General features: G+C 38.0%; 1 protein-coding gene across 1 annotated transcript; it reads left to right on the top strand.

Annotated features, from left to right (window-relative positions):
* Positions 1–1919: 1919 nt before the first annotated feature.
* Positions 1920–6887, top strand: tmem119 (transmembrane protein 119). Its single transcript, XM_002939190.5, has 2 exons — positions 1920–2028; positions 4098–6887. Exon 2 carries the CDS (start codon positions 4134–4136, stop codon positions 4995–4997), a length of 864 nt encoding a protein of 287 aa, XP_002939236.1. The 5' UTR covers positions 1920–2028; positions 4098–4133; the 3' UTR covers positions 4998–6887.
* Positions 6888–13457: the final 6570 nt, after the last annotated feature.

The following is a 13457-nucleotide window of genomic DNA, read 5'->3' as shown; positions in this document are numbered from 1 at the left end:
CCTAAACATTTCTCAACACATAATTGTTGCCACATTGTCACCCCCTACTCTCACTGCAGTTTTGAATTACAACTACTGTTAATTTATTCTTAAGACCATGTGAGGTAATCTGTCCTATTATGGCCTAAGTGGCTGTCCTATTTCCTTTTTTTTTTTTTATAAATAACATTTAAAAGAAATTAAAATTATATAAAGGAGACGTGGTCTTTTATCATTTGGTGATTAAGGGTGATCAGTACTCTGATGTTTTGGTTTTAAAATAAATCCAAGGCAAATGTATAAAAAGCCATGATGCATTGTTTAAAAAATACACATTGGGTAAAGGTGTACTTATGCACTTTTCACTTCCTGCCACTGGAGCCTTTGCACAATAATATGCTATATATATATATATATAATGTAATATGTCTCCTCCTGTCTGCTTATCAACATTTGGAATGATCTAAAAATGTAATGTGGATATTACAAAGTTCTTTTTTTATACTGTAAATATCATTTTCAATTTTTGTATCATTGCACTTTTTTGATCTGTAAAGTTGTGTACAATGTGTTACAAACTGCTGCATAATACTGAACCAACTTCTGGATACAGTTTCCCTTTATTAAAACGAACCGAAGCATTTTATAGCAGTGTAACTGGCAGGACTCCATGCTGACAGCCCCTAAGGTCGGGATGTCTAGAACAATCGCCTTTGTTGCCTGCTCCTACCACTGGCTCTGCCTGGAAGGGATTTAACTGGTTAAGAGCAATGTGCTGAAAAGTCACTGACCAAGAATCTTGCTTCTAATGTGAGAAATGCTGTGTGTGCTTTTATTTTCTGGGCTTTGAACAGTGCCAGCCACGAAAATGTGTTTTGGGTCTGTGGAAAGCATGATTTCAGCTTTATGAGACGCTGCCACAAGCCCACAATCAGCCAGCAGTGTGAAACGGCGCAAGATGCTAACAGCGATATTTTTAATCATGTATTTCTAAGGGTGTTTCCTTCAGAAATGCATTGCCAAGCCAGTTTATTCTAAAATTGGAAAACCATATTAAAAACAGCAAATTTACAGAAGAATCATTCCATTTTTTGCACAGCTTGCTGGGAAATGTAATGACTATAGTACTAGGATATATAGACAGGGTATTCTGAATTGCATCCTAATGAGACCTAATGAGTTTGCTATGTAAGTAGGACATTTGGATGCCTTTTTTTGCTGAGTAAAAGAAAATCCTTGCATGCCCAAGGGATGCTTGTTATCACTGGGCAATGTCAAGCAAGCAATCCACCATTTTGTATGCCTATTTACCAGTGATAAAATACAGGAAAGTTACAAACAGAGCTGGTACTTAATATTAAACCTTGTACCCAAGTTGGTAATTAATATGTCCTTCATTTAAACGCAAACTCCACACCTATTTCAGCAGACTTGATTTGGCAGGGTATATACTTTGGCAATTTATTAGGCGGCAGAGTAACACTTTTGCCACATTTACACATAGAATTACAGTTAAAAATGCCAGTGTAGCCAACACATTTCTGTGGCACAACAGAAAATACTTTTTTGATCCTTGGCACAGAAAATGAGACTTTACATGGCATAGCACTAATCTTCTAGTCACTTTCATTTGTAACAATAAATTATGCCATTGAATATATGCCCAGAAATGAAAAAATACCTTGCTTAGCAAAATTCGAAAAAGTTATCTGCAACATTTAAGTCTTTTTGAAGCCATTTTAATATTACTCCTTAATTTTTGATAAAAAAGACACTACACCACAAAGTGATCCGCCTGGTTTATTGGTTTATTAAGGGGGGGGGGGGCGTGCATGGAAATTTATGTATGCCTCCCTGATACCTTTAGGGTTAATATTCCGCCCATGGATCCAGAAGGATGCACAGAAAAGGCAGGAGGGATTTTATTTTAAGGGTTGAGCCAACCCCCTTCTTCCCTCTCTTTTAATGAAAACAGTCTGCATAAGGCAGAGTTGGAGTCTGGCTATCAATGCAGACAGGCAGCAGGAAATTGCAAGGCTGGAAAATACAGTAAGTTCTTAAATCACCCCCCTCCTCTAGCTATCTACAATACATCTCAAGCCTTACAGAAATTATATATATTATATATATACTGTTATTAAGTGTTTGTTATACTGCCTATGCATGACAAGTCATAAGCGAACTGTTACTTGCAGGCTGCTCTGATTGTAATGCACAGATAAATTACATGGAAGTTTCTGACATATATGGGTTTTACTGGAAAATTATGATCCCCCACAGTTTTGCTTGTTTATTCCTAATACCTTCATACAACTCTCCATTTATATTATGTTCCACTGTGTAAGTGAGATTTAGTTACCTGTTTAGTTGTGTTAAATTATTATTGAAATAACCATGCCAAATGTTGCATGATGTTACTTGATTTAACTTGATTTATCTTGGTATGGGAATGATGAGAAATGTATTTTCATTGGATCACATGGCATCATAAAGTAACAACTTGTGGCACTGAGATAAATCAGAAAGGAACTGTAACCAGCTGATTATTAAGAGGCATTTTCATATTGATGGCAAAAACAAATAGAAAATCAATGTCACAATTCTGTGGTTTTAAGACTTTTTTCTTAATTGTAATAATATACCAGGAATAAAAGGATCGCCTAGACTGAAAATGAAATCCCATGTCAATTTTGCCTCCAGATGTAAAACATTTTCTCCAAGCAGACCAGTGTGACTGGGTACAGAGGTCCCTAGGGACAGAAGTGTGCAACAAAGAGGCAGACATAGGCCAGATGTGCTTGGTTGCTAAAGTTTTAAGAGGGTTGGGGGGGGGGGGGGGGTTGGGAAGGATACGCAGGCAGGATTTGATTCTGTATGTTTGCAAGGAAAGCCAGTGGGGTTTCTGGAAAAAATCAATGCACTGTTCAACTCTGTTTCATCTTATTATGTCTGGCATAAACTGCTCTGGTAGGTAACTAGAGGCCACAAATGGAAAAGGTCTCAAGTTTCCCCAAAGAAGAGATCATACATTGTAACATCTTTCTATGTGATTTTACTAGCATGACATAGGAATGAATGATAGAAATTCCTTTCTCTTGTGAGTTTTCCCCCATTCCTTGTGATGTCAAAGTTGTGGAACTCCAGCTGTTGTGAATTCCAGGCCACCCTTGCCTAACTGTTAGTTAGTTAAGGATGCTGGGGGTTGAAATATACAAAAACGGGAATGCTGTTACATTATTGTGCTTGATTTAGTGATCAGATGTATTTTTTCTTTTGTATGTGCAGACACAGAATATGTTTCAGTGAAGCTGGAGTGGGGCAATAGGGCTGGGGGACTGGGCACTGCAGGAAGGCTGGGGCTTCAATCCAAGGGGGAAAAATAATGTAAATCAGGGCACCCAGTCTCCACCAGCTGCTGAATTTCAGCTCCACCATCTCTACTAACAGCAACATCAGTCAATGCTAGGTAGTATTACAGTAATTAAAAAATATCTACCTACTGTTTTTTTTTATAGAATCTATCCTTTGTTGCTATACAGCGTCGGACTGGGATGCCAGGGGGCCACTAGAAAACCTTAGACCATGGGCCCACACTTCAAACAATTTTTTATCCACTTCTCACTCAACCTCTATATTTTGCTAGTTTTTTTTCTTTACGTACTATAATCTATTCTTCTTTATATTTAGTTGATTTGTTCCCATAGAGAAATAGGAAATGACCATGAATTAGGCCAAATGGTTAGAAGTAGGAGGGCACCCTGACACCTGGGCCAACTGGGAGTTTTCCTGGTATCCCTGTGGGCCAGTCCCACACTGTTGGTTTATAAATATTTTTATACCAAGGGGCCCCTTTATAGCTTTGGAGAGTAAACTTCAGTTCTTAAACTTAAATATAGATTTGCAATAAAGTATCCAAGTTTGTAATGGAATCTCCTGGACTAAAACCTCAATGTCATGTTAAATAAGTAATTGCATCTAATTACATCTCCAGAAATGAGCACATTTTATTTTGTCACACAAATAGGCTTTCAAAATGTTTTGTTCCACTCCAAAACTTTCCCAGTAAGCCCAGGGATATACCCCCAACTGACATGCTCTACGTTTGTGTTTTTTAACAGAATCAAAGATAAGAAAAGGAGATCTGCTGAATAAGTATGGCATTCCTTACAAACGTCTGTGTGTTCCTTATAATAACATGCCCCTTGTGCCTAGCAAGACATACAACATCTTATTCAGACTTACCAGCAGGGAGTGGAGATGGAGAAGGCTTGACTCAGAGCCATGATCTTATCAATCTTACAACAGAAGGTCCAGGGTCGTTTTCTAATGGAACATCAAACCATGTTAATATATTTGACAGAATAACAAAGTTCCTAAAAGAATACATGTTGCTTGCCATTGTGGTTGGTACCTTAATCATTCTGCTGATATTTGTAGTGTGTGGTGCTATAATTATGAGCCACAAACACAAGGCATCAGCCTACTACCCTTCTTCATTCTCACAGAAGGAGTATGTCAATCACAATGATAAATCTGGTGGGGCAAAGGCGTTTAATGAAATTCCAGAGAAAGCTCAGGATGCTAAGGCTGAAGAAGTTGTAGACTCCAGTAAACAGCTTCAGGCTGACATCCTTAATGCTGCCCAGAACTTAAAATCCCCCACTAAAGGTGGTAGCAGCAAAGAGGAACACAAAATAATAGAGGAACCCAAGGATCCCCAAGTAGAGACCACCACAGAAGACAACAAAGGGGATACTAATGATAACACTAAGCAGGATTCTTCCTCTCAGGAAGTGGAAGAAATTCCAGGTGAGCAAACAGAGGAAACAAAACCTACAGATTGCCCTGAGGAACCTTCTGGAAACTTAGCTGAGCAGGAGAATCAAGAAAAGGCAATTGAAATCGTGGATGAGACCAATCCCACCCCATGTGATCCTCCTCCAGCAGAAAACAGCACCAGTGAAGAACAACAGGCACAGGAATCTCCTCAGCAGCCTCCAGATACATGTGGAGTTTAAATGAATAAGGGAATACATTTAAGAAAATAATTAGTATTTGATGAATGCGAACAACAAGGACCTGTAGGGCAGATATGTTACCAATGTGTTGTGCCAACTTGTTAGCCGGTTCTAATTTCAGAAGGACCGCACACTCATCCAGACAGATATTTTATGCTAATTTACATGTAAAAACTTCAGGCACAAAACTAGAACCAAAGTTTTTACCATGTTTGTGGGGATACGATTACCAAAACATCCTTACTGTTTATTATTGTAATATCACTCAATAAGATTTTAACCCTAGCAGCAATAGTCTTTATTCTAAACAATAAAAGACAATAGCACAATGAGGTAAATTAAATGTGCTTACCTCTGGACAAAACTATCATTGACATTATCAATAAAACAGTTGTTATTTTATGAGTTTGTTAATGTAAAAGAATCCATGAAGGATACAGGGAAGTCAGAGTGAGTGAGTGCAGTTTTTTTTCCTTTTTGTCCAGAATTATTGTTAACATGTAAGTGTAGAAGGGGATACACATCAAACATACACATTACATGTATATACCGACTGATACAGGAGGTAAAGCAGGCCTAAAAAGGAAAAGGTGTATTAGAAAGAATTTAGTAGTCCATCATTATATGGGTGCAGAAAATACCATGGGGTGAAATAAACATTCTATAACAATTAACTGACTTGTAATGGTCCCAAAAAACAGACAGAGGCACAGTGACATAACTATAGAGGAAGCAGACCCCGCAGGGGACCAGGGGGACCCAGACCACAGGATCAGCATCCTCTAGGTACTTTCTTCTGAGAGCATGTGCCTGCTCGGGAAGGCAGTGGGCACGCACATGCAAGCGGAGATTGAGGGGGGTGTGTAGCTTTTTTTAATGTATGCCGGGCCCCTTCCAAGATCTCTTGCATGGGGTCCCGGCAGCACTTCAGTATGCCCCTGCAGAGGTGCAATCTAATGGTCAGAGGGTAAATAGTAAAACCTAGTGTTTTTACATGTTTCACAGGATGGAAGCTTCCCCATTTGGAACATTTTTCTTAGTTTTATGTGCCTTGCTTTCACCGTCTGATTTTCATTATTATCATTAGCATTTTAGTTAACATTGATAGACAGTAAAGATAAGCCTGTTTATAGTGATACAAATGATTTTTAGTTTTAGAGGCAACCATCTTTTATATCTCCACCATTTGCCTTTCTGTAGTATAATTCCCTTACAAGAAGACAGCAGGGAATGTGGTACTCTGGGAGTATGGCTGCCAAAAAACAGCCAGCAATCAAAACCAATATAGCAGAAAAAAACCTTTGAGCCTATAATACATGGCAGCAGAGGCAAATCTCTGTGCTAAGAACCTAACATTCACAGTGATTTCGCCTTTTTGCTTCCTCACTAAATCCAGGGCCAGATTAGCACAGGGTAGAAAAGGCTTTGCCCTGGTACCACTCACTAGAGAGACAAAGTCCAACATTGCATAATAAATGGTGTTCTTAGTTTTTATTATTAGTGATATCAAACCCGTGGCTTTTAAAAGTTTGAGGGCCACAGCTAGAACATCCCTGATTAAGTATTTCAATAAATCTGGGGCTCCAGGTTTCTGCTATTGTCTTAGGTCCCCATTTTAACTCTAAATCTGGTCCATCAGAAAGGTATATATATTTTCAACAAATTAGGAGATTTAAGTTATATTTTCTTGCCAGCATTGATTCCTAAATTTCACTACAAGCAGCCAGTGTCATGTATATATGTGAAAAAGTGCCTTATAAACCAATACAATAGAACAAAATCTCTTTTAACTAAACTGTTAGATTTGATTTTTGCAATGACAATGTATTTATTTATGTATTCCTGAAAAAAATTATTACTTCAAATAAAACCAGGATGTCTCCATTGTAACTGTAGGCTGTTGGCATTAGTGGGAAATGATCACAAATAACATAATCAACAAAAAGAACCATCACACAAGCAGAAAAAATGTCAGTCTTTATGCTTTATGATGTTGCATTCATTGCACAGGAATTCAAAGTGGTTTCAATTATTTTTAAAGTTATGTGTAAATGTAATTGTTATTGAAAGCAGTGTCTGTCTGGCCCAGCAACAACTGAAACCATGTAACAGACGGAAACTGATCAAAAGCTGTTAAATGTTCCACTGGTTTAAGACTCAGAACCAGAGAATAAAAAGAGATTATGATTATTAAGATTATTATAAACACTGTACGATAAATGGGTGTACACATGCAAACATTTGACCATTAGAAAGAAGGCCCTGATCAAAGGAGTTTAAAATGTAAAAGATAAATATACACTGCTTTCAATAGCAATTACATGTACAACTTAAGATTTATAATGAATATATATTCTTTCATTATACAACAAAAACTATTTTTGGGTGGAGATCCATTTTAAAGTTATTAGAACAGGACTTGGATGTATTCTAGGAGCCAGAACAGGGATCCAAGCTTAGGACAGAATAAATGATGTAACTTTGTGCAATTATTGCCTGTTTTTAAAGGAAAATAGAGTATTATGGTGACTCTAACGGAAAGCATGGTGAGCCATTTTTGAGTCATAGGTTATAAACCACCGCACTAGAATAGTTTGTCAAGAATAGCCACTGGGAACTCTGCAGCATGTAAAAGTAACATATGTGCTCTTAGACCGCAGTCAGGGCCGCCATCAGAAACATTGTTATTTGTATGGGGTCCCTTATGAATAAAAGTGCGCATGCCCCTTGTGTAAGCAATATAAACAGCTAATGTTACTCTATAATAAGCAGTTCATACAAATAGTTAAAATGAATAATTAATGTGCTAATAAATCAGTTCATTGGAGGCAGTGGAATTTGCCTTTCTGCATTGTCTTTTGCTTGATATGCAAGTAAAGTAAGTTTCTAGCAACTTTTTGCAGAAGTTATAATATATGTATGTTTTGATACATATCTTACACAATTTGCAGAACATTCACAACGTGGCCAAGCCCCCTTGTGAAAAAGGATCTGACAGGGTCCAGCACAACTGTATACCTTTTCCTTCCCTAATGGCAGCCCTGACTACAGTGGTCAGTAGCATGTATAGCTTCCATGCAACTGTAACTGGCACAATGCTCCGTCAGCAAAGAAATCTAACACTGTTATAATAAAGGATTAAGACAAAAAAAAAGCTTTAAAGAGTAAAAAGCCTGCTTTTTGCTATATAAATAATACTGACATGCCATAAATTATCAAAAACACAGCAGTCAAAAATACAATCTTACATCGGTATTGAAAAGTATTTAAATGGCATTTTAATATCAACAGGGTAATAAAAATGTCATTATTATTATTTGCTTTGATGGCTCATAGGAGGGCAGAGGTTAGAAAGCATTTCATTCATCTGGTTTCAAGCAAATGCAACCTTTCAAAAACATCTCTCTAAATTGGATTCTCTTCAGAGGTTCTCAGTGGCGGAAATACAAATGGCACAAAAAGGAACGGCTAGAAATGTTTGATCTGCTATCCAGGACACTGCAAATAATCACATCCATCTGGATAACAAATGCTTATAGGGTGCAATGAAACATACAGAGCCAGATGGAAAATGTCATTGCCTCCTTTCTGGTGAATGAGAAAGATAAAACTGTAGATGCTGTTTTCTAATGGGAAAGATTTTGCTGAAATTTGGAGGCAATTCCATGTTCAGGCTGCTTTAATAAAGGAGCAGAGGTGGCAAGTGCCCAGGGCTCAGGGGGTTCCACAATCAGCAATTTCTTCTGCAAAAGATTTTAGATGATGCATAATTAGGGAAGAACTGTTGTACATTATATTCTGGGCTTCTGTACCAGCCCAAGGCAACCACAGGCCTTTAGCAGGGAAGATCTGTGCCTCTAAAGATGCCCCAGTAGCCCCCCATCTTCTTTTTGCTGATTCACTGTACATGCTCTGTGTTCCTGATCTTAGTTACTGAGTTTAGGGACTGATGCACAATATACTGTATATATAGAATATAAATGTCACAATATAAAACTGATTTGTATTGAATACAGATTATTCCTACATAGTAGCTCTTAAACCAGTGCAACTAGCATCAGCTTGAAAGGCCAACCTATTTTTTGGCTTGATAATATGTGACTACCCCTAAGCTCAGCTTCTCAACAGCGCCCAAAGCACACTGAGCATGTACTGTAAGTGTCACCGACACTCCTAACTAAATAAATTCAAGATGGGGAACTTTATAAGCCTGGATCATTGCTACTATAGAGATGCTGATACTTTAGGCTGGTGCAGTAAATGCAGTATATAAAATATGGAACTTTCAGCCATATTCATTGGTAGGGTTTAGTCAGCAGAACTGACTAGTAGAGGAAGTGTTAAGGTTGTATTTGCTTTGCGTAGGGGTGGCAAAGGGATCACTCCAACAAAGAAATTCTCTTATTTGTTGAAGGTAAAGGTGTGCTTCTTAACGGTCCAAGTGGAACTGACAAGTCTGGTGGCATATAATGCTATGTAGCAGTTAGCTCTGGTTTGGTTTTCCTAGTGTAGAAGCGAGATAATGTTTCTAAATGTCTGGCGAGAAATATGATATATTGATGACAAAATCAGAAATAGGACACACAAACCAGCTTCACATCTCAGGGTATAAGTGTTAAAAGTTTTTTTTCAATCCCTGATCAAGAAGCAACAGAATTAGCTGATCATTCAATTGCACTTTGTGCATACAACAATCCCTGGTAAAGCTGGGCCCCTTTCTCTTGAACAGAGTTATTGGAGGTCAGATAGAGTTAAAGGGGAGTGTTTTTTTTTTTTTTTTTTTTACTTTTAGTACCCAGGGCTAGGGCCTCAGCTCTTTCCTCTGCTATGTAACCCTTACTTTCCCCAAATTAACTGTCCCCCCCATAGTGCCTTGTAAATTGCAGAGCTGTGCAGTGTGTTGTCACATCTGCTCCCAGGTTGGAATATTTTTCAATGGCTGTAGTTATTCTTAAATATAATTGCTGAAGTACCAGGTAGGTATCAGAGAGCCATCTGCTAATGACAGCATGATGACTATAGAAAGCATGCAGTCCAGTCAAACATGTAAGAGGGTGATATTGATTATTATTCTTTATTTACACAGTGCCCCCCTATTGGGCAGTGCTGTACAGAGATTATACCTTATACACATCAGCTGTTGGATGATCAATATCACTATTGCGACTGCTTTCAGAATTCCTACCGGCACTGGCTGCCCAGTCCTAGCATCTGCCTTGTTAAATGTTCTGCTCATGTAACAATTTCTAACAACTGTTACACAATATAATCTATGTTTTGGGCTTTCAGCCACATTTACCCCCAAAATGCCACTGTGATGTTGAGGGGCCAAGAGAGTTTAAATAAGCAAGTTACTAAATAAAACAAAATTTCTATTTTTCATAATTATGTTTCTTTAATGGAAAATGGTTCCTAAAACACAGTGCAGTATAGAAGTATTTCAATACTGCTTTACTGAACATTTTAATAAATGGTATGTAGTCTATTTAAAGTAGCTCCAGTTTATGACATGCTGAATATCTTTAAGAGGGAGAAAGTTTACTTCAGTAAAAATGTATACACCGCACTACACCATGAGGAAGTATTGATCAAGCAGCTGAGTCGGTGGTACAGTCTATTTTAAAACCTTGGTCTTGTTTCCCCTGCTTTCTGTACAAGACTCTAAAATCCCAGGCAGTTCTCTCACTTCAGAAAATAGGCCAAAGTAAACAGATGCCTGGGCCAACATGCTCAAGCAGTGACGAGATGCCTTAAAAATCCAGTTCCTTTTTTTCTCCCTAGGAAGTAATAAAATCAGCCTACAGAAAGACATTGATGCTCACAATTTTTTCATACTCTACTTGTAACACTGTAACAAAAAAACATTAGCGTTACACAGTTTATGAGTATAAAAAAGAAAAATGTGAGCATCAATGTCTTCCGGTAGGTCGATTTTACTACTCTACAACAGCTTGTGCTGTAATGAAGCAAACCAGAGTCCCCCACCCCAATCATGGTTGTATGGAGAGAACAGGTGGGTACTCCACTTTAGCAGGGTGCCTCCAAGTTGTGGGACTGAAGAATCAGATATTTCTATCTAAAGAATGGGCAAGTGATATACTAAGCACTTTACTGCCAAGGCTCTTTGATCTCACTGCACTGTGTTGGCAGGGTTACGGCACAGATCAAAGAGTAACCCAGAAATGTTAACTCTATGGCGACAGCAGTCGGGTACCTGCAGCAGAGAATTTATGATCTTTGACAGGCAAGGGGGTAAACATATATAACCGAGTGACGTATATGGCCTCACTTCCTGGGTTGATCACACAATCTTCAGACTTAGCTAAGTACCAAAATATAAAGGGTAGCTCACCATGAAATTAACACATTATCAAAATTTAGTAGTATAATGTGCCAACATATCTGTACAAATTAAATCAATACAGGAGATAGTGTTCTTTATGACCATCTGCAATTTGTCTTTCTGCTATGCTACATTCATCTGTTACACCAGACAGACATGCATCCCTCTATGCCAGTTGTTCCTACAGGGGTCTGAAGCATTGAATGGCTGGGGGATGGGGGGGATTCAGCCTGAAAACAAGGTACAGTGAAAATTAGAAAGAATTGCCTGTTTGGGAGGGATATGCCTATAACTCCAATGTGAAAGTGTATTAGTCTGTAATATAGGAAAATAACTTAACTGCTGCCCTGAATATTATCTTTATGACTAAATGGCTAATAAAGTAATACTTTCATATATTTGCAACTTATTTTGAACTAAGGGAGCCCAGTTCAAACAGTGAACCAAAAGATCCTCTCCTGTGTAGTAACAAAATGGTTAGAAATCCCTAACTCACATTCTTTAAGTTGTAACGACCTCTGCTGGTGGAAGGCTTGTTTCCTGCTTCCTTTACTAATACTCGTGAGCATTTTTTTTTTAAGTTTAATATACCCTAGGTTAAAACTGCCAATATTTAACAATTGTGTTTAAAGTAGACATATAGGATTAATGGGAAAAACGCTTTTTGTAGGCAATTATGAATAATATACGGTGCTGGTTTCCTTTTGTGCTAAAAATTAATCCTCTATAAAAATGGCCCCTTTATTGGAGCTCCCTATAGATCGTATCACTTCTCCGTCCCGTGTGAAATGGAGTGGGCGTGTACTAACGGTCCCTGCCAGAAGCACAGTAGGAGGGGTGAGCCAATCACAGCCCTGCAGTCACACAAGCACAGGTCAGCCAAGTTGCTGATTGGTTCCTATCCTACAGTGCAGTGTACTGAGGGCCGCCGGCTCCCCAGCTCATCCAGAGAATTCTGCCAGCAGGAAGTGGAACAGATGGGCGGGGCTATTGGGGTTTTTGTGGAATTTCTCAATAAATCAGTCAGAAACACAATTTTTTAAGCACATTCCTTCTATATCTAGAGGAGTATAATTCACTGGTACATTCATAATTTTTATAGGATATGTCTCCTTTAAAATGGATATCCACCCCACCATATGGATAACAGAAAAAAAAAAAACCAATAAAGCTGCCCATACACTCACCGATCATACAAAACTTAGGTATTGTTTGATTTTTGGACCATGTGTGGGCTTCCAACTATCGTCCTGATAATTTTCATGATTACTTGTTTAGTTGATGGGACGGTTAGAAAATTTTAGTCAGATAAAAATAAAATCTGTGCATGTATTGTGTATCGGACAATATACTTGGGGGGACCTACAATGCATTTCCAGGAAGTCACTTTCGCCAACTATTTCATGTTCAGAACATCCTCCGATTTGTTATTTTTATGGCTTTATCCTACAATTTCAGTCTGAATGTTAGTTTTAGATCGTTGCATTTAAACGTATGATGGATATCTGAATGTCCATCAGAAGAAGGCTAAGATCTGAACATGTATGGCCACCTTAAAAGCAGTGGTTAACCTTTTTAGTTAACTTTTAGTATTTGATAGAATGCCCAATTCTAAGCAACTTTTGGTCTTATTTATTTATTTTATAGTTTTTGAATTACTTGTCTTCTAACTTTTTGCAGCTTTTAAACAGGAGTCACAGACTCCGGCAGCCAAAAAACTACTGCTCTGTGAAACTAAAGTTTTATTGTTATTGTTACCTTAGTAAGGCCTCTCCTATTCATATATCAGTCAACCAAATAGCTGCTGAAACTCCAAACAGGAGAGCTGCTGAACAAAAACTGAAATAATTAAAAATAAAAATAAAATTGCAAATTGTCTCAGCATATCACCCTCTGCATCATAATAAAAGTTTACTTAAAGGTGAACCACCCAATTAAGGCTGTGCTTCCTGCTTCATACTATTTAAAATATTATAAAAGAGTTGTCATAATTTATGGATCAGGCATAAATGGTGCCTATACCATGCTGTACAGTTAGCAAATATGCATATATCTACACACACCCACACAGCAGCAAACTATCTAAAATACAAAAAGACAACACATATAACACTTTC

Source organism: Xenopus tropicalis, chromosome 1 (genome assembly GCF_000004195.4).
Source record: "Xenopus tropicalis strain Nigerian chromosome 1, UCB_Xtro_10.0, whole genome shotgun sequence".
Lineage (NCBI taxonomy): Eukaryota > Metazoa > Chordata > Amphibia > Anura > Pipidae > Xenopus > Xenopus tropicalis.
This window is presented reverse-complemented; position numbering and strand designations above follow the sequence as displayed.

Excerpts from the sequence above, each read along its gene's own strand:
- tmem119 (XM_002939190.5), top strand. The coding sequence starts at position 4,134 with ATGGCATTCCTTACAAACGTCTGTGTGTTCCTTATAATAACATGCCCC.